This window comes from Carlito syrichta, unplaced genomic scaffold, assembly GCF_000164805.1.
Source record: "Carlito syrichta isolate Samal-C Ts95f unplaced genomic scaffold, Tarsius_syrichta-2.0.1 Scaffold303130, whole genome shotgun sequence".
In the NCBI taxonomy this organism is placed as follows: Eukaryota; Metazoa; Chordata; class Mammalia; order Primates; family Tarsiidae; genus Carlito; species Carlito syrichta.
The window spans coordinates 44,550-66,021 of record NW_007247226.1 but is presented as its reverse complement, the minus strand read 5'-3'; the positions used below and the strand labels follow the sequence as shown (position 1 = coordinate 66,021).

The 21,472-nt window shown below is 52.5% G+C and overlaps 1 protein-coding gene across 1 annotated transcript in view; it reads left to right on the top strand.

Annotated features, from left to right (window-relative positions):
- Window positions 1-21,472, top strand: part of ATP2C2 (ATPase secretory pathway Ca2+ transporting 2) — an 86,160-nt gene that overhangs the window by 48,887 nt on the left and 15,801 nt on the right. Inside the window, 6 exon segments of the mRNA XM_008057816.1 lie at window positions 448-523; window positions 5,655-5,721; window positions 15,945-16,069; window positions 16,198-16,295; window positions 17,793-17,894; window positions 19,780-19,869. Coding sequence (XP_008056007.1) covers window positions 448-523; window positions 5,655-5,721; window positions 15,945-16,069; window positions 16,198-16,295; window positions 17,793-17,894; window positions 19,780-19,869 — 558 coding nt within the window.

Genomic DNA, 21,472 nt, shown 5'->3' with positions numbered 1-21,472 from the left:
CTAATTTTTTGATTTATTGTAGAGATGAGGTCTCGCCAAGTTGCCCAGGCGGGTCTCGAACCCGCAGACTCAGGCAATTCACTCACCTCGGCCTCCCAAAGCGCGGGATTACAGGTTGAGTCACCGAACCCGGCCATGCATGGATCTTAAGTGTCCAAATCAGTGAATCTGAACCTAGGTGTATCCTCCGATCGGGCTGTAGCCCACAGCAGGGTGAATACGTTCTTGTTGTTTCGTTTCGTTTTTTAATTTGAGATGAGGTCTCCTTATGTTGCTCAGGCTGGTCTCCAACTCCTGGGCTCAAGTAGTCCTCCCGCCTCGGCCTCTCAAAGTGCTGGGATTACAGGTGTGAGCCACTGAGCCCAGCCCATTTTTGTAAAAGCCAGGCAGAATCCAGGGCGTGCTTCTGGGTTCCTGTTTAACAATCCCCTTGTCTCTTGTTTCCAGACGCCCAAAACGCCTTTACAGAAAAGCATGGACAAGCTGGGGAAGCAGCTGACTCTCTCCTCCTTTGGCATAATTGGTGAGTGTATGGCTTCTGTGCAGGTTCTGGAGTCGGAGAGGCCTCCCCATGGCCATTTCTTGCTGCCCGCCTGCACACAGCGTGGAGATTGGGATCAGAGACGCCCCCAGAGGGTGTTGCCGTATTCGTTGGGCCAGGCTGGCCACTGTAACCAGCAGCCCCTGTATCTTCATGGCTGTCATGGGAGACACAGCTTTCCTGAATGGCTCACCTGCAAACGCTGACTCGGGCCTGGGCCCAGGGCCCTGCTATATTGTTGCTCTGTCTTCCTCTAGGTGCTTGGAGGCCATAATTCCACTCAGCCGGCAGGTGGGAAAGAGAGAATGTGGAGGCTTGGTGGGGGGGTGGCTTGAAGGCGAGCGGACCAGGAGGTGAAGGCATCCCTCTGGCCCATTTTTATGGTCCAGGATGGAGTCTCATGGCCTACCTCACCACAAAGGAGGCTGGGAACTGTAGTTCAGCTGTGCACCCAGCCACATCTCCATGCTTCTAAGCAGCCCATGCCGCCCGGCCTCTGGCAACCCACCCAACAGCACTGACATGATACTGCAGACCTTGACTTGACACCTCTGGTGGGGGGAGGGAGTGCCGGGGGAGGGGTGCCGTGGTCTCTTTATCGGCTTCTTCCTGCTCTTCCCAGCTCCTTGCTTCTGTGTCCTTCATCTCAGCCTTTAGGGTCAACGAGTGCTTGGCCCACGGCAGATTCTCGATCAATATGTGTTGAGCGAATCATTTAAGAAAAGAACACACCGCTGCCCAGAGCCTGTGCAGTGATGGGGAGGAGGGTGTTCCTGAGTCTGGCTGAAACTGCAGAGCTAGAGAAGGTTCTAGGGAGAAACTGCCGTCCCACCCAGCAGAAGTTTTGTTGTACGTCTGCCCGCCGGATGCATTAATTCACTTAGTGAGTGTCCTGCGACACTCTAGACCCCGCGGTGGGTTCTGAAACCACCACGGTGCATCACACACCGTTTCTGTCCTTAGAAGAGACCCGGTCCAGTACGGGGAGACACCTGGACACATATGAAGTGTGAAAGCAGCTGTTCATCATGCTTGGGAGGGCTGGGAAAGCTCCGAGGAGGAAATATCAAAGTGGGTCTTGCAGGATGAACAGAAAGTTACCAAGCGAGGATAGGAGGAATGTATTCAGAAACATGGGTGTATCTCCCAGTCCCTTACCACGGGTAGGCGGTGGTGAGTTTAGCCAAGTGGGTAAAAGGGTGCAACCCGGAGCCAGATGGCTGGGGCTGCCACGCCAATCCTGCCCTTGTGACCCAGGCAAGCTATAGCACCTCTGTGCTGTGCTGGTCCTTTCTACAAAGGGAGGCATAAGCCCATCTTTCTTCCTAGAGGATGGCTTGTGAGCATTTGCTGAGCTAACACACAGGAATTGCCTCACGCCTGCCGGGTTACGAGAGGTGGTTGCCATGGTCGTGTCCGTGTATTACCGGACACTTCCGAGTCAGATGCTGTGCTCAACTTTTACCATGTTACTCCAGCTGATCCTCATTAATAACCGTTCATGGTAATTTTGTTATCCCATTTTATGGATGAGGAGACTGAGGCTCAAAGGGGTTAAGCAGCTTGCTCATTGTCCCAGGGCTGATTCATTGGGGAGGAAGATGCACCCTCCTCCCCCTGACCCCAAGGCGGGTCTCCTCTCCCGTGTTGAGAGTGGTTGGGAAACTTGGAGGAGACAGGGGGGCAGCGGGCAGGCACGTGCATTCTGTGTCGGCTCATCCTTCCATTGTGTGGAATCCTGAGCAAACCCCACCTGCTCTCCGTGAGCCTGGGATGCTCAGGCTCAGTGGTGAAAGCCACGGTGATGGATTGGTGCTGTCTGTCGGGACACAGCAGGGGAAAGCAGCTCGGCATGGCCATCCTTCACCTGCTTCCTCAGGGATCGTCAGACATTCCTGGCAGAAGAGAATGCCCAGGGCCCCGTGTGCATCCTAGAACAGCAATCGGAAACGGTGGCTCCCAGGCCACATTCAGTCTGCTCCCTGCTTGGGTATGGCCAGCAAGCCGAGAATATTTTTTGCACTTTTAAATGAATTTTTAAAAATCAAAAGAAGAATAATGTCTCATTTGGTGAAAATCATAGGAAATTCACATGTCAGTGTTCATTAGTCACATCTTACTGGAACACAGGCCTGCCATTTGCGTGTTGTCTGTGGCAGTCTTCAAGCGACAAGGACAAATTGAGTTGACCACATGACCCACAAAGCCCAGCTCTTTACTATCCAGGCCTATTTACTATCCAGGCCTTTCCAGACACCCGTCCTGGCTGACAGGATGGGCCCGGGCATTTATCGCAGGGCGGTGGCTCAGCCTGTAATCCCGCGCCTTTGGGAGGCTGAGGTGAGTGAATTGCCTGAGCCCGCGGGTTCGAGACCCGCCTGGGCAGCCAGACCTCATCTCTACAATAAATCAAAAAATCAACAGGGCGTGGTGGCGTATGCCTGTAATTCCGGCTACGCGGAAGGCTGAGGCAGAAGGATCGCCGGAGCCCAGCAGGTCGAAGCTGTGGTGGCCGGGAGCGGCCACTGCACTCCAGTCTGGGTGACAGAGTGAGACTCCAACTCACAGAAAAAAAAAAAAAGAGCACTATCTTTCTACCTCGGGGACACAGAGCTTCAAGGCAGATGGTCAACTTTCATTCACAAGATGAAATTGGTTTGTTTTTATAAGTACCAAGTCCTACGAGGTTGTATTGTATCGGTCTTTACCCCTGAAGTTAAATTAGAACAGAATTCAACTGATGTGTCCATGACAACGCCCCTTGAGACCACTCAAATGGTCTTCTTTTCTTTTCTTTTTTTGTTGAGTCAGAGTCTCATTCTGTCACCCAGGCTGGAGTGCAGTGGTGATGCTTCCAACTCAGCCTCCCAAGTAATGGGCTCGCACCACCACACCCGGCTGATTTTTTTACTTATTGTAAACACAAGGTCTCACCAAGTTGCCCAGGCTAGTCTCAAACTTATGGGCTCGGGCGATCCTCTTGCCTCTGCCTCCCAAAGTGCTGGGATTCCAGGCATGAGCCATTGCACCGGGCTGACATTCTTCTTTACAACATTTCAAGACCTGCTGGTAGGGGGATGGGGAGTTGAAACTGGTTTCCATGGATTCCTAGAGGCCCGCGGGGGGATGCAGGGAAGCAGTGGCGCTGGCAAACGCTCTCTAGGTCAGGCAGCGTGTGCCAATTCCCGTGGTGTCAGGACTCCCAATGTGGCCAATGTCAAGCTGCCAATGTAAAGACACTGAAGGTGGACTTGGAAGATGTGCGCTGTGGACCCTTGTGAGCCCAGGTTCCCACTCCAGGAAGGCCACAGGGCGGAGCACGTTCCTAGTGGGCGGGGCGCTTTCCTGGTGGGTGGGGTGTGCTCCTAGTGGGCGGGCACATTTTGGTGGGCGGGGCTGCAGGCTCACTGCCCCACCTCTTTTTCCAACAGCCCTCCCCCTCTGATCTATTTCATGTGAGTTCCTTTGGATTCCAGCAAAGTTGTCAGTTGATGACTGAGTTCTGTAGCTGATAACCGTACACCCAAAGCCAAACAGCAAAAACCGGCAGATATGACACCCTCACCCTGTGCCCCCCACACTTACACGCCCCACCACCGTCCAGCACTGAATGCCCCTGGTCTCTGCTCCCTGCAAAGCCAAGCTGGTGATCTTTAGCGAGCTCTCCGAGGGCGTCACCAGGCGACCCCCAACCCCTTCTGTTCCCTTCTCGCTTCTGACAGTGATGGCGACGACAGTAAACCATCGGGTGTTTACTCTGGGCCAAGAGCTGTGCAGAGCACTCCAGGAGGATTGTTGCATCTTCACCCTGGGTCCGCCTCCTTAAGGGAGGCATGGTGGTTTCCCCCATTTTGCAGATGAGGAAGCTGCGGCAGCACCTGGCGGTCCCAGGGCTCTTCCTCATTGCCAGGGCATCTCGTGAACTTTCACGGTCCCTGCCACTCTGTGCAGCCCTTGCCACTCCTGCCCCGAGGTGCCATCTGTGACCATCGCCACGTCTCCAGTCACCTGTGCAGTACCTGGTGTTCAGTGAACACTGGGAAAGTTACTGATGAGAGAATGGAAAAGGGAGGATATTGAACCACAAACACCACAGCATCAGACAGTTTAAAAACAGTGTCCTGTGGGCCCATCGCAGGAGCGGCTGTCATTTGTCACCTCAAACACAGCAGGGGGGATGTCCCAGATACACACAGCATCTGGGGGAGGTTTGGGGAAAATATGTAAATGCTTGCAGACCGCCCAAAATAAACCAATTGTTTCTTTAACTTAAACTTGCCTTAGGCCAGGCGCGGTGGCTCATGCCTGTAACCCCAGCACTTTGGGAAGTGGAGATAAGAGGATTGCCTGAGTCCAGCGGTTCGAGACCAGCCTGGGCAACTTGACAAGCCCGCTTCTCTACAATAAATCAAAAAATTAGCTGGTCATGGTGGTGTGCGCCTGTGATTCCACCTACTTGGAAGGCTGAGGCAGAAGGATCTCCCGAGCCCAGCAGGTCGAGGCTGTGGTGGCCGTGAGCATGCCACTCCAGCCTGGGTGACCGAGGGTGACTCTGACTCAAAAAAAAAAAAAAAGACTTAAACTTGCCTTGAACCTTTTCTGAGAAAATAAAATGAGTTTTTTCGAGGGTATAAAAATACCTTCCTTAAAAAATGAGAAGGGCATGTCAGAAGTATCTGCGGGCCGGGCTCGGTGGCTCAGCCTGTAATCCCAGCACTTTGGGAGGCTGAGATGAGTGGATTGCCTGAGCCTGCGAGTTCGAGACCCGCCTGGACAACTTGGTGAGACCTCATCTCTACAATAAATCAAAATTTGGCCGGGCGTGGTAGCGTGTGCCTGTAGTTCCGGCTACTTGGAAGGCTGAGGCAGAAGGATCGCCAGAGCCCAGCAGCAGGTCGAGGCTGCGGTGGCTGGGAGCAGCCACTGCACTGTAGTCTGGGCGACAGAGTGAGACTCCAACTCAAAAAAACAAAACAAAACAGAAGTATCTGCGGGTGCCCCTTTCCCGGTGTGTGGATTTCAGCGAGCTCCATGAAGCAATGAGTGTGACACACCTTTAGGCGTGTGCCTGTGCATGTACGTGTGTAGACGTGTGTCTCTTGTCTCTCTCCAGGTCTCATCATGTTCATTGGCTGGTTGCAGGGAAAGCAGCTTCTCAGCATGTTCACCATTGGGGTCAGGTAAGGGCGCCGTGGCTGGCCTATGCCTTGTCAGTGCGTTCAATGGCACCGGGCCCTTCCCTGTGCAGAAGGTGGGAGGCCTCAGCGGAAGCAGGGGTTGCCTGGTGGATGCTTGCAGACTGAGCAGAGGCATGTGACCCGGGGTTCTCTCCTGTCGCTCTTTGTCCCCGAGCTTGGGTCTTCCTGGCCAAGAGCGTGGATCCCGGAGCCAGCCTCCCTCGGCTTAAATCCTGCTCTGGCCACTGGCTGGCCTCTGAGCTCTCTGTACCTCGGTTTCCCATTCTGTAAAGCAGGAATATGAGCCATCCCTCTCCTGGGGTCACTGAGAGGATTAAATGAGCCCGTCTGTGGTTGTGCCTACATGATAGGCGGTGCGTAGTGAGTGGCTGCTCTTTGTACTAGTGTAGAACTCAGTCCAAGCCCTTTTCGTTTTACAGAAAAAACTGTAAGGGCAGCAGGCAGAGAGTACAAGGCCGCATGGTGAAGGCAAGGCTGGGAGTCAGGGCACTTATTATTGTTATTATTATTCAAGTCAGGGTCTCACTCTGTCTCCCAGACCAGAGTGTAGCGGCACGATCACGGCTACCTCAGCCTTGACCTCTCGTGCTCAGGCACTCCTCCTGCCTCTGCCTCCAAGTAGCTGGAACCACAGGCTCACGCCACCACACCCAGCTGATTTTTTCTTTAATTTTTATAGAAACGAGGTCTCGCTTTGTTGCTAGGCTGATCTCCATCTCCTGGGCTCAAGTCATGCTCCCGCCTCGGCCTCCCAAAGTGCTGGGATTACAGGCATGAGCCACCATACCTGGCCAGAGAGCTTGACTTTATTTTTTATTTTTTTATTTGCAAAGATAGGTTTGTTGTTTACCTTTTTCTCATTATTTGTGATCATTTTTTGGCTTAATAGTACATTTAACCATGATTATAATTGGTATTTTAGCATCTAAGAAGCAAAGATAAATACAAGTATTTGATATGTGAGATGTCTATTTAACCATCATATGATAAACATTTTTTCCAGCAGATTTTTTGTTAATGTAAAATGGAATAAATGGTAAAATATATGGTATACATGGTAAATTCTAGTTTTATTAAATTTAAATTGTAAAACATACTTGGAACACAAAGATTGTTCTTTTTTTATATCAATTTTTTTATTTTGATATTGTGGGGTACAGTTAAGGGTTAGGTATACAAATATGCTTCGTTCAGGCAGCCTTGTTGATAAGGGGTGTCTCCCCTTCCCCAGACAGATATTGACTACCATTAATCCCACCTCCCTTCCCCTCTCCCCCCCATAGTTCCCCACCACTGTCAGTCCTTTTCTTATGGTAGTGTGTTGGATGATCAAGGTCCACTATATGAGTGAGAACATGCGATACTCAGATCTTTGTTTCTGTGAGAGGTCACTCAGTATTATAGACTCTAGCTCCATCCAGGTTGCTGCGAAATTCATGATTTTGTTCTTTTTTATGGCTGCGTGGTATTCCATCGTATATATGTACTACATTTTTTTAATTCAGTCCTCTTTTGATGGACAGCATGGTTGGTTTCAGGTTCTTGCTATCGTGAACAATGGAGAGCTTGACTTTAAACCAAGGGGTCCTGTCCTTCCTCTGCATGGGGATTCTAGTAACTAGTCTCAAGCCTCTGGGTCCTCGAGATGGGCAGCCTGGTGCGTGCAGTGCTATGGCTTTGCCGGGAGCTCTTCGTGGCTGCTTGCCCAGGGCGGCGAGGAAGCAGAGTGCTGGAGGCTGTCACTCACTGGGTACGTCCCGCTGAAGGAGGCTGGGGGCCCTTCCAGAACACGGGGATCACAGGACACAGTTCTAGGCTCATGCCAAGCCCAGTGGTTCCCAGCAGGTAATGCATATGCCACTGGTGTCTGCAAGATAGTTGTAGCGGATACGTGGACAGTTATTTAATATCTGTTTTTAAATCATGTATATTCATAATTACGTATTAAAAGTATGCATATTAATAATAATTAATACATCAAACACACTACATAAACAAGCCCAGTTTCCCATCAACTGATGAGTACATGAAACAGCAAACACACAATACTGTGCAGCCACAGATGGGCCAGAGATACCAGCTCATGCCACAACGTGGACCGAATCCCTTTTGCTAGGCGAAAGAACCCAGTGGCAAAAGACCACACATTATATGACTTCATTTATATAAAATGCCTGAAAATAGGTCACCCTTTAGAGAGTGTGTGCCAGGAGCCGGGGTGCACAGATGGGGTGGGATGGCTAACAGTTATGGGTTTCTTTTGGGGGTGAAGAAAGTGTTCTCAAATCACTTGGGGTGACGGGTGAACAGTTCTGCACTTACTAAGCATGACTGGATTATATATTAATGCTTCCAAGGGGTGAATTTTATGGTCTGCAAATAATACATCAATTAAAAAAACGGAAGGACAGTATGGAACAGGTGACGAAGAGTGCTGCTGTTGAAAGGGTCCTTGAAGCCCTTCTGAGTTCTCTATAAAAAGTAAACTGTTGTCGCAAGCACCCGTGCTATATCGATTGTTATAGCAGATTACAGCACACACAGCTCCTGGTGGGTTGAGGCATCCCTGTGTGTGCTGGGACATGGAGGTGTCTAGGGGGCAGCTCTCCCAGTGCTGACCAGGTGGGTAAGAGTAGGGGTCCCCAGCCTTTCTGGCATCGGGGACAGGTTTCGTGGAAGGCAGTTTCTCCACGAATGGAAGAGGGGGATCGTTAGATTCCCATAAGGAGCTGCCACCTAGATCCCTCATGGGTTCACAATAGGGTTCGCACTCCTAGGAGACTCTAATGCTGCAGCTGATCTGATAGGAGGCAGAGCTCCACTCACCCACCACTCACCTCCTGCTGTGCGACCCAGTTCCTAACAGGCCACGGACCCATACTGGTCCACGACCCAGGGGTCGGGAACCCCAGGGCAAGAGAACCTTGCTTTAAGGGCCAGGTGTGAGTGGCTGTGGGACATTGTATAGCACACAGTATCGGTGCACCCATCATGGTACATGGTATTGGGTATACTTGTCTATGGTACATAGCGAGGCTTGCCTGTGTATACGTGGATGCTCACAGTTGCCTGGCAATTAGCAACAGAGCAGATTCAAAGGTAGGTCTTTAAAAATTCCCAGTGCCTGACTTTTTCAATCACACTGCTTGGTACGCGTTAACTTAGGGACAGGTGGCAAAATCAACATGTGGCCGGGGTGTGCCGCGTTACCAAAGCATTCAGGAACTGTTTTTTGAATGAATGGAAATTGGACAAGGCTATGTCTGGCTTTAGACACTTTGTTAAGCCATGTGTTTAACAAAGTCCATAACACCAAATCTGGGAGCATGTAAAAATACTTATGATCAAAAAGAATGTTATGCGATTCTTGCACAGAGGGGACAAAAACCATAAAAGCAAAACACAAATGACAGATATTTGGAAAACATTTCAGACTAATGCTAAGCCAAAATAAGGCTTTTTACCTTCAGAAATATTTACATCCTATAATGAGGCTAGGTGCAGTGGCCTCCACCTGTCATCCCAGCACTTTGGGAGGCTGAGGCAGGAGGATCGCTTGAGCTGAGGCGTTCGAGACCAGTTTGGGCAACATGGTGAGACTTCCTCTCTAGGAAAAAAATGTTGTAAATGTGCTAGGTGTGATAGGACGTACCTGTAGTCCCAGCTACTGGGGAGGGTGAAGCCGAAGGATTGCTTGAGCCCAGGAGTCAAGGCTGCAGTGAGCTGAAATCATGCCACTGCCCTCCAGCCTGAGTGACAGAGTGAGACTGTCTCCAAAAACAAAAAACAAAAAACCCTATGAGACACACAGACTTCAAACCACATCAGACTATCTTTAAAGGAGAATTATCAGTATGAAAAGAAAAAAAAGCTATATTAATAGCTAATTACCTTTAAGTTTTTGGCTTTCAATAATCTATAAATAAGTGGATAAATACCAGGTCTGAACTTCCCCTCCAGACTATCCGGATCCCTAAAAATAAGGCTGTGGTGCTGTTCAGTTGTTCCTGCTCAATTTTAGGCCTTTTTCCCTGAACACATGCCCGGCTCATGCTTTTTTTTGCAACTGGCCATGAGAACGGGTGGGGGAAGCCCTCGGTGATGAAGCCTTGACCTCAAACCAGCCGGGGCTTCCTGACTTCCTCTCCTGCACGGAGCCATCTCCACGGGCCCCAACGAGCACTTGCCTTCCTATGAGCTCAGGGGGTGCTGACGGCATGTGCCAACCATTGGTTTTCTCAAGTCTCCTTCGTGTTCAGCACCCAGCATTGGGATTTGAGAGGTTGTGAAAAGACAGCCGTGGTTCCTTCTCATGGGTCCCTCCTTCTACCCTTCCAGCAGGTCTCTGTGGAATAAAGAATCTGTGGGACAGCCGGGAGTGGTGGCTCACGCCTGTAACCCCAGCATTTTGGGAGGTCGAGGCGAGAGGATTATCTGAGTCCAGGGGCTGGAGACCAGCCCTGGCAATTTGGCAAGACTTCATCTCTACAATAAATTTTTTTTTTAATTAACCAGACATGGTGGTGCGGGCCTGTAGTTCCAGCTACTTGGAAGGCTGAGGCGGAAGGCTTGCCTGAGTCCAGCAGGTCGAGGCTGCAGGAGTTGTGAGCATGCCACTGCACTCCGGCCTGGCGACAGAGTGAGACCCCAACTCAAAAAAAAAAAAAAAGAGATCGAAGGGGGTGCGGGGACCAGAGCTTGTTGGTGCTGGGCAAGGATCAGGCACAGGAGTGGAACAGATGACCCCGGACCATCCTCATGCAGCCCCATGGAGTAAGGCTGGCCTCCCCTTTACAGATCTGGTCTCCCCTTACGGATCATGGGCCCATGGTTACAGAGTCAGGGCATGGGACAGACAGACGTCAGACCCCAGCGTCTGATCCAAGACAAGTGCCTGTCTCGCCCCCCCCCACTTCCTGTCCTTGGCAGCCATGGGCAGTGGGCTTCTCTGTTTACCCCACAAATATTGACCAAAGATCTGTTGACTGACTATTGACATCGTAAGGGCCAGTCCAGCATGGGTCAGGTCTCTGCCGCTGTGGAGTTTTCTGGCTGGTGGGGAAAGTAAATGTTAATCACTTAAGCAGATTAATAAAAAGAATTGCAACGTGCCACCAGTGCCACAAAGGAGACCCTGCTGAGAGAGATTAAAAGGGAGGCAGGAGGGGCGTGACCTGGAAGGCAGCCAGGGGAGGCTGGAGGAGTTGAGGGTCAGCTGCGGGAGGTGCTGGAAGGGCGTTCCAGGCAGGGGAACAGCAGGGCAGAGGCCTGGGGGTGGGAGCGCCCTTGGCGCGGCTGGGGAACACCAAGGGAGGCCTGCAGGCAGGACCAGGCGATGCGGTCGGCGACAGACAGATGACGGGCGAGCTTGCGGTCCCCTTCTCTCCACTCCTCAAAACACCATGCCACGCTGGGTCGGTGACTCTTAGGGAAAAGACAGATGGAAAGTATTGGCCACCAGATACAGTGACTGAAGGAGGTGGGAGGGGGGAGCCCTGGGAGAGCGGCCGGAGGGAGCAGGAAGCTGAGCTGAGCTGTGGATGGTGGTGTCCCAGGTGACAGAGTGACCTCTGGACTGCACCTGGCCCATCGTGGTCTCCTCGACAGCCGAACTCACAGAGTGTAAGCACGTGAGGGTCCCTAAGAGAGCTTGTTAAAACACACACTGCCACTTTCCCAACTCAGGGGGCTGGGCGTGGCCTGAGATTCTGCTTTTTTTTTTTGAGTCGGGGTCTCTGTTGCCCAGGCTGGAGTGCAGTGGCACACGCACAGCTCACCGCAACCTTGGCTTCCTGGGCTAGGCAATCCTCCATGCCCAGTTAATTTTTTTTATTTTTTTATTTTGTAGAGATGAGGTCTCGCTCTGTGGCCCAGGCTGGTCTCGAACACCTGGGCTCAAGCAATCCTCCCGCCTCGGCTTCCCAAAGTGTTGGGATGACAGGCGTGAGCCACTGCACCTGGCCTATTTGGTCATTTCTGATTCCTTGTCAGCCTGTTCATCCCACTTGAGACGGGGTGGACTTGCCCTTGAGGGACAGTGTACGTCTTTCACTTGTGATTTTGCAAGCATGAGGTTTTTCAGTTTTTAGCAGCAGATTAAAGTCACCCAAAACCCCTGAGTCAGAAGGTAGAACCAGCAGAGCAGCCAGCAAGGAGATTTTCCAAAATAAATAAAATGAAAGAATTGTTCTTTTAAAGACTTGAGCCTAATCCCCCGCGCCTTGAATGACATTCAAGGCGACCCGGAGCGTTTGCTTTTCCTGGTCCATTCTAATCTTTATTAGTTTGCGGATTCATTTTTTTTATCACGCCACACATATCGAGGTGCATACACAAACGCCCTTCCTGGGTCATTAGGGGAATGTCCCCACTGTAACCCTCCACAAATGTTTGCTTAGCTGGTCTTGTCATCCTGGGCCATAAACCCAAGGGAGCTTTCTGGCTGTCCCCACGGAAACCAGGCATAGCCCCCAGACCAAATTCCCTGATCTTGGTTTATATAAGCTTGGGTGACGTTCCGTCGTCTCGGGGTGAAGGCTCACCCTTCATATGCCATATTTCTTTGATTCTAAGATGCAGGCTCTTCTTCACATTTTAACTCCTCTGAGATCAGGCTGCTTCCGGTACGCGATCGCTAGAGAGGCAGGGTGTTACCGACCGACTGGCAGTGTCTGTTTCTTTCCCCGTGCTGCCCTAGGTAATGGTGCTCTCCACAATCAGTGGTGTCTTGGCTTTGATGAAGCATGGTAGCCCCGTGGGATTCAGGTTGAAGGAGATCCTCACTGGGTTTTCTGACTATTGACCCAGCCAGGCGGAAACTCACCACCGTTCACCCGGCAGATGCGTACAGGATATCTGCAGTCCTTTGCAGGGTGTCCTTATGCAGAGGGTGGAAGACAGGCCGTGCCTGTGTGAGATGGAGCCAGAAAATGTTGCGCTCGAACGGTATCGATTTTGAAATTGGAATTTGTTGCCAATGTCTAAAAATTGAGGCTTTGAGCTCATGCCCGTCATCCCAGTACTTTGGGAAACCGAGCTGGGAGGATCACTTGAGGCCAGCAGTTTGAGACCCCATCTCCACGCGTGAAAAAATTTTTAATGTTTACATCGGGACTTTGCCTGAAAAAGATACTAGGTTCCCAGTTTCTCTGGGGAAGCACGGAAAGTCTGGGGACACTGGGTGCTGCGATGGTCCAGGTGGCTGCAGGGGAGCGGCTCTTTGCTGAGGGTAGGGCCTGGGCCATGGGGTTGCCACCCCTCAGCGTTACTCGGTCACTGGGTCGGGCCCATTTCACTTGCGACCTGGGTCCCGTGTGTCTTGCGGGGCTTCCAAGGGTGGAGATGGGGAGGGGAGACATTGACCTTCGCCTGCTGTGGTTTTTCTGGTTGTTCTCAGGTGACAGGAATCCCCCAAACCTCCCAATCCCCCACAACAGTTTCTCTCTAGAAATGATAGAGGGATCCCTTTGGCGAGAGCACTGGAAGCTTCTTTTAAGTGACTTTTTTTTTTTTGAGTTGGAGTCTCACTCTGTCGCCCCGACCGGAGTGCAGTGGCCGCTCCCGGCCACCGCAGCCTCCACCTGCTGGGCTCCGGCCATCCTTCCAAGTAGCTGGAACTACAGGCGCACACTACCACGCCCGGCTAATTTTTTGATTTATTGTAGAGATGAGGTCTCGCCAAGTTGCCCAGGCGGGTCTCGAACTGGCGGTCTCAGGCAAATCCACTCACCTCAGCCTCCCAAAGGCGTGGGATTACAGGCTGAGCCACCGAGCCCGCCCCGAGCCGGTTTTAAGTGACTTTTAAGTATCCCTGCCCCTCAGCAAAGCCTCAGGCAAAGACTTGGGAACAGGGATCTGGTCAGCCTTAACCCCACCTGCCCTACCTCCAAGTTGCAGCCAAGGCTTCTTTTCTTCGTTCTTAAACAGCTTGGATGAGACATAATTCACATTCCACATCATCCGCCCATTAAAGTATACCATCTAGGCCAGGCATGGTGGCTCACGCCTATAATCCCAGCACTTTGGGAGGCCAAGGCAGAAGGACCACTTGAGGCCACGAGTTCGAGATCAACCTGAGAACATAGCAAGATCCCATCTCTATAAAAACTTTTTTTTAACGTTTTTTAAAGGATACCATGGAATGGCTTTTAGTACATGCACAGATATATGCAACCATCACTACAACCCCTTTTAGAACATTTTCTTATCACCTCGGAAAGGGCTGGGTGCGGTGGCTCACGCCTGAAATCCCAGCACTTGGGGAGGCGGAGGCGAGAGGATTGCCTGAGCCCAGGGGTTCGAGACCAGCCTGGACAACTTGGCAAGACCTTGTTTCTACAATAAATCAAAAAAGTAGCTGGGCCGGTGGTGCCCGCCTGTAGTCTCAGCTACTTGGAAGGCTGAGGTGGAAGGATTCCCTGAGCTCAAAAGGTCACGTCTACAGTAGCCATGAGTATGCCACTGCACTCCAACCTGGGCAAAATCCAGGAAGGGAGGGAGGAAAGGAAAGAAGGAAACCCTGTGGCCGAAACAGTGGCTCATGCCTGTCGTCCCAACACTTTTGGGAGGCCAAGATGGGAGGATCACTTGAGCCCAGGAGTTCAAGACCAGCCAGGACAATATATACATATAATATATATATATATGGATATATGTATTGAGAGAGAGAGGTGGGCAAGGGGAGAGGAAGAGAGAGAAAATCAACAAAAAGAAAGCCCACGCCCGTCAACTCTCACTCTCGTTCTGTCCACCCACCCCTGCCCCAAGCGAGCACTCATCTGCTTCTTGTCTCCACGGACTTCCCTGCGCCGGACGTGCTGCGTGAATGAGTTCACACAGTACGTGGCCTTCGAGTCCGCTTCCTTCACGCAGCGTCGTGTTTCCAGGCTCACCCGCCTTGCCACGCGTGTCTGTGCCACCTTCTCATGGCTGAATAATATTCCCTTGGAAGACAGACCACACTGGGTGTGTCCATCTCTCCACTGAGGGACCCTTCTCATATCTGGTTTTACATTTTCCAAGCCTTTGTAAGTGGGGGGTTGGCGAAGTGACCCCTGTGTAGCCAACAGTCGCCAGCAGCCATCTACTCTCAGCCAGCCTGGCCCAATCCATGCCACCCACCCCCGGACTGTTTCAAAGCAGGTGCCAGGCTTCCTATCATTTTACCAGCTCAGAAGCAGGGCGTGGGGGCCAGCGGCTCGATGCTGTGGAACCTCGGCCAAAGGGGGCAGATGAGCCCCCTTGTGACACCCCCACCCCACCCCGCACCTGTTGGCATCCCCACAGGACACCCTGGCCTCAGTCCCAAGCTCGGTACCAAGAGAGAAGCTCATTGGCTCAGCCAGGGTCACGTGCCCTCCTCTAATCCAAGCAGCACTGGCCATGGGAGGGTGGGGTCCCCAGGTCCCGAGAGAGTTGGAGGGGTAACGAAAAAGCAGCAGCAGACCCCCCGGAACACCCTTCAGGAGACCCAGGCACAGCTGTGGCCTTTGACCTCCATGGACTTTCATTTCTTTGGCTTCCTCTCAGGACTTGTCTAAACTAATGAAAAGTAACATTCAGGAGACCCAGGGAGGAGCCCTATAAAGCCCAAAATTCTACCCGTTGTCTGACTCCTGAAATCCCTTTCATGGGACCCAAAGACTTTTCTTTTCAATAAATGAGAATGATTTAAATGCAAAGTGCTTAAAAAGCACAACTGACGCGCTAATTCACACTGAGGTGTGGATGACTGACAGACCGGTCCCTTCCCAAAGAGCAGGGCTGGCAGGGAAGTGCTCAGGGCAATGGATACTGAGGGAGGAGACGGATACACCATGGGCTTGGGAACGGGGAACAGAACTCTGGGACACTGGGGACACCAGAGGCAATCTTCGCGAGCCAAAGCATCGCCAACCCTGATGGGAATTCACATCCTTAAGTGCACGTTAAAGGGGCCCTGCCGGGCGCAGTGGCTCACGCCTGTCATCCCAGCCCTTTGGGAGGCCGAGGCAGGAGGATCGCTCCAGCCCAGGAGTTTGAGCTCAGCCTGGGCAACATAGCAAGACCTTGTCACAAAAAACTTCTTTAAATGAACCGGGTGTGGTGGCGTGTGCCTGTAGTCCCAGCTACTTGGGAGGCTGGGAAGGGAGGATCGCCTGAGCCCAGGCAGTTGAGGCTGTGGTGAGCTGTGATTGCACCGTTGACCATCTGACCTATCGATCCAGCCTGGCCGTGGCGGCCATTCCGGAGGGGCTGCCCATCGTCGTCATGGTCACGCTGGTCCTGGGCGTGCTGCGGATGGCCAAGAAGAGAGTCATTGTGAAGAAGCTGCCGATCGTGGAGACTCTGGGTGAGGGACTCCAGGCGGTGGACTCCCACAAAGCGGGTGGCGTGGAGGCTTGGGGATCGGGGCGACTCCCCTTCATAAGCCGGAGGGTGCTGGCTCCTTTTCTGTGAACAGATCTTTTCTTGTGCCAGGTTGCTGCAATGTCCTGTGCTCTGATAAGACAGGAACCCTGACCGCCAATGAGATGACGGTGACCCAGCTGGTCACCTCAGATGGGCTTCGTGCCGAGGTGAGTCCCAGTAGGAAGTCCCAAAAAAAGATGTGCCCAGCCAGACCCTCTACTTTCTAGAGAAAGCACATGGCATCTTCTAGAACACAACAAGGAAGACATAGACTAGGGCTAGTGTACAATCTCCTTGCCACAAACAGCAGCAAGGACCAGGACTGGCTCAGGCAGCCTTCTTTATTTTTTTATTACTTGTAACAAATACATTATAGAATTTAAAAGCTAGAAAACCTGCACAGTGCTGGGATTACATGCACAGTGGCTCATGCCTGTAATCCCAGCTCTTTGGGAGGCCGAGGCAAGAGGATTGCTTGAGCCCAGGAGCTTGAGACCGGTCTGGGCAATATAGTGAGACCTTGTATCCCAAAAAAAATTTAAAAATTAGTCAGGCATGGTGGCACATGTCTGTCGTCCCAGCTACTCGGGAGGCTGAGATGGGAGGATCACTTGAGCCCAGGAGGCCAAAGCTGCGGTGAACCGTAATCATGCCACTGCCCTCCAGCCTGGGCAACAGAGTGAGACCCTGACTCAAAGAAAAGAAAAAGTATCCTTTTCCATGCTAAACTCACCACCATGAATCCTTGGCATTTTTCAGCCTCTCTCCTGTGCACTCAGCAGTTGGAAACTCTCTGAATGTGCAATTTCGTATCCTGATATTTTTTTCACAACTTCTCCCAGAGTAAGGGGTCAGCAAATTATTGCCCTGGACCAGGGCTTGTTTTTGAGAAAAAAGGTTTTTTTGTTTTTGGTTTTGGAGTTGTAGTCTCAGTCCATCACCCAGGCTGGAGTGCAGTGGCACGCTCACGGCCACCCCAGCGTCGACCTGCTGGGCTCCGGCGATCCTTCCGCCTCAACCTTCCAAGTGGCTGGAACTACAGGTGCGTGCTACCACGCCTGACTGATTTTTGGTTTCTTGCAGAGACGCGGTCCCATCAAGTTGCCCGGGCTGGTCTTGAGCCCACGGGCTCAGACAATCCATTCGCCTTGGCCTCCCAAAATGCTGGGATTACAGGCTGAGCCACCGAGCCTGGCCAAGAATAAAGTTTTATCAGCACACTGCCACACCCATGTATGGGTATGTGACTAATGGCCACTGTCGCACATGCGCAATGGCGGAATTGTGCAGCAGTGACAGAGCTTGTCTGGGCTTCCAGGCTTTTGTATTTGCCAGCTGACTCTATGAGAAGACGTTTGCCCACCCCCATGCTAGAACATACTCACTCTTCTCTGCTAGGACTCAGTTTTCTTAACCATCACCCCATCCTGGCTGCAGAATGTCCCATCGAGAAAACATACTGCACTTTACTAATGTGCAGCCCCATGGTCATCAGCGGGGTGTCCTGATTCATGCAGAGCCCTGCAGGAAGCATCTTCATACTTAAAACCCTCTCTGCATGTGGGCTGTGTCCTCGAGGTGGGTCCCCAGGAGAGAGGTCGGGGCCCACAGGGGAGCGTGTTTTTGACTCTTGGTGGAGTTCTTTCTTCTGCCTTGTCCTGCAGGTCAGCGGAGTTGGGTACAACGGCAAAGGGACCGTATGTCTCTTGCCGTCCAAGGAAGTAATTAAGGAATTTTCCAACGTCTCGGTGGGAAAGTTAGTGGAGGTGAGTGTGAAATGTGCCCTGGTAGAAGCAGGCGTCTTCAATGGGGCGTCGGGAGTCCTCTCCAACAGGGGGAACAGCAAGTGGGCCAAGTACTTCCTGGCACCCACAGAGCCACCCAGGGGTAAGGCTGTCACAGCAGTGGAAGAATGACCCCAAACCGCAGCGGTGAGAGGAGAGCTGGAGCCTGCCATACTCACCCTGCCTGCTGGGAGGGTCGAAGGAGGTGCCGAGGAGACGCTGGGAAGGGTAGGCGCGGTGGCTCACGCCTTCATCCCAGCACTTTGGGAAGCCAAGGCGGGAGGATGGCCAGAGACCGGCCTGAGCAACACAGCGAGACTCCATCTCTACGAAAAAGGTCAAACCACGAGCCAGGTGTGGTGGCGCATGCCTGTCGTCCCAACGACTCAGGAGTCTGAGGAGGGCGGACTGCTGGAGCCCAAGAGGTCAAGCCCAAGAGTGAGCTGTGATGACGCCACTGTACTCCAGTCTGGGCGACAGAGAGAGACCCTGACTCAGAATAAAAAAGAAGCGCGTGGCCAATGGTGCCCACCCTGAGAGGCGGCCCTCCACACGTCAGCTGCGTTCATGCCTTCATGAGGCGCTCTCTCCCTACGGGGCAGGTGCTGCTCTTTCTGGGCACGGCCCCGCCTCCGTGGCCGGTCACGGACACTGTGACTCTTGGGCATCAAGAAGAGGAAAGCAAGAGCTCAGAGAGGCAGCACGAGTGCCCAGCCCACCAGCCTGGAGGCGAGGGGCAGGGGACACTCACGCCTGGGCTTGTCTCTCTCTCTCTGTATTATGTTCCAAGTGTTTATTTTTTCAGTTGAGAAATAAGTCACAGGCCGTAGAATTCACACAATTAAAGTAGACAATTCAAAATGAGCCTGGCGTGGTGTGGACCTGTAGTCCCAGGGACTCAGGAGGCTGAGGCGGGAGGGCCCCTTGAGCCCAGGAGGTCGAGGCTGCAGTGAGCCATGATTGCACCACCGCACTCGGCCTGGGCCACAGAGCAAGACTCTAAAAAGTAAAAATAAGGCCAGGCATGGTGGCTCACGCCTGTCATTCCAACACTTTGGGAGGCTGAGGCAGGAGGATTGCTTGAGCCGAGACGTTTCAGTCTAGCCTGGGCAACATAGCAAGACCTCATCTCTACAAAAGAAATAAAAAATTAGCCAGCCATGGTGGCACATACCTATAGTCCAGCTACTCGGGAGGCTGAGGCGGGAGGATCGCCTGAGCCCAGGAGGTCGAGGCTGCAGTGAGCCATGACTGTGCCACTGCACTCCAGCCTGAGTGACAGAGTGAGAACCTGACTCAAAGGTAATTTTTTAAATTAAAAAATATATATATACAATCAGTGGCTTTAGTATATTCACAGAGTTGTGCAGCCATCACCACTATCTAATTCTAGAACACTCCGTCACCCCAGATGGAGACAAGTTCCATCAGTGGTCACTCCCAGTCCCCCCACCCTCGTAACTACCCGTCCACTGCCTTCCCACTGGATTCTTTAGCAGAACTTTGTGACAACCGACATACAGCACAGTCAAGAAACAGGCGCTGTGTTTCGTCCAAAGAGCCAGGCGGGTTACTTTAAAGAGCGTGTCTGAGCCGGGCTCGGTGGCTCAGCCTGTAATCCCGCGCTTTGGGAGGCTGAGGTGAGCGGATTGCCTGAGCCTGCGGGTTCGAGACCCGCCTGGGCAACTTGGCGAGACCTCATCTCCACAATAAATCAAAAATCAGCCGGGCGTGGTAGCGCGCGCCTGTAGCTCCAGCTGCTTGGAAGGCTGAGGCGGAAGGATCGCCGGAGCCCAGCGGGTCGAGGCTGGCGCAGGGTCTCTCTCAAGTTCACACTAACTGTAGACCCTGGCATTCCCCCTTTCAGGCGGGCTGTGTGGCCAACAACGCTGTCATCAGGAACAACACCATGATGGGACAGGCCACCGAGGGCGCCCTGCTGGCCTTGGCCATGAAGGTAGGAGATGCCCTGTGTCTGTGCTGCGAATTCCTTCCCTGGGCCGGATTCGTTACTGAAATTCCTGGGAGAAAGGGGCCCGAGATGCCCTCGGCCATCTGCGGAGGGGAGCTCTGAGGGCCTACGTGGCTTCAGAGAGTTCTGCAGGTCTCTGACCCCTCCACCAGCGATTCCAAACTAGTCCTCAGGACGCCCCTGTGGCTCAGGCCCCATGCGGGTGTTGGGGACAGAGGAGCCAGGCACGTATGTGCACCCAACACACTTCTGTGCTCACCCAGGAACTGTGGGGCTGGGGGGGCTCATTCCTTTGAAGATATTCCATGGACTCCAGTCTCAGCATCAGACCCCAAAAATGTCCCCGTAAAGGTACAAGAACATATTAGAAAATGATTCCAATCCAGGGGTGGTGGCTCACGCCTGTCATCCCAGCACTTTGGGAGGCAGAGGCGAGAGGATTGCCAGCCTGGGCCACTTGGCAAGACCTCAGTGCCACAATAAATCAAAAAATTCGCTGGGCATGGTGGCATATGCCTGTAGTTCCAGCTACTTGGAAGACTGAAGTGGAAGGATCGTCTGAGCCCAGCAGGTCGAGGCTGCGGTGGCCATGAGCGTGCCTCTGCACTCCAGCCTGGGCGACAGAGTGAGACCCTGACTCCAAAAAAAAATTCCATTATTTCCTTTCCTTCCACTCACTGGAGACAGTTCTCTCTGGAATGTCAGTAGCAATGAATGGGAGGAATGGAACATATTCCCCCTTTAAAATAGCACTGCGTCCCCCTGCTCAGAACTCCCCCTGCCGAGAGGGACAGGGGCAGCTGGCCTGCCTGTCTGGCAGGGGTGGCATTCTGGGTTGAGTCTCCACCCTGTTCCCATCACCCTCCCCACCCTACACAGACTAAAGAGGTCAGAGGCTCCAGAAGCCACTTTTCTACGTGTGCTGGACCTCCCTCTTCCGGGTCCTGGCTTGGGATCTTAGAATACACCTTTCAGGATAGAGTCGGCCGTGGCTGGTGCGCCAGGGGCCTCCCATGTTTGGTGTCTTCCCTCGTCTTTCCTGAGTGGTTCTGAGAGGTAAGGCCAGGGCTCCCCCACCTTTGTCCATCATGAAGCCCATGTTAGCGCCGTAGGGTTGCCGGAATAGACCGGGGCGTTGAAATAACCGAAGCTGACTGAGCCACAGTGCTGCAGGCAGACATCCGTCTCCCAGGGTCCCTGGCTCACCGTCATGTCATGCCGGCCCCAACCTGTGTGTGTCCACACGGCCTTTTCTTATATCCACTTATACAGGGTTAGGGTCCACCCTGTTGACCTCATCCTAACTTGACATCTCAAAGACCCTAATAAGGGTCCTAATAAGGTCACGATCACAGTTCTGGGGTTAAGACCTCAATGTATCTTTGGGGGATACCATTCCATACATAACATTCTCCTAAGGAGACGCTTTAGACATTTTTTTCCCTAAACACCTCCCTCCGCAGTGAAAATGTAATACTGCAGATACACTGTATATTTGTATGTGTCCTATGTGTTTATCTATGCCTTGAACATAAAAAGGAGTTGGGGGTTTTTTTAGCCCTGTTCCCCGCCCCCCCCCCCCAAAAAA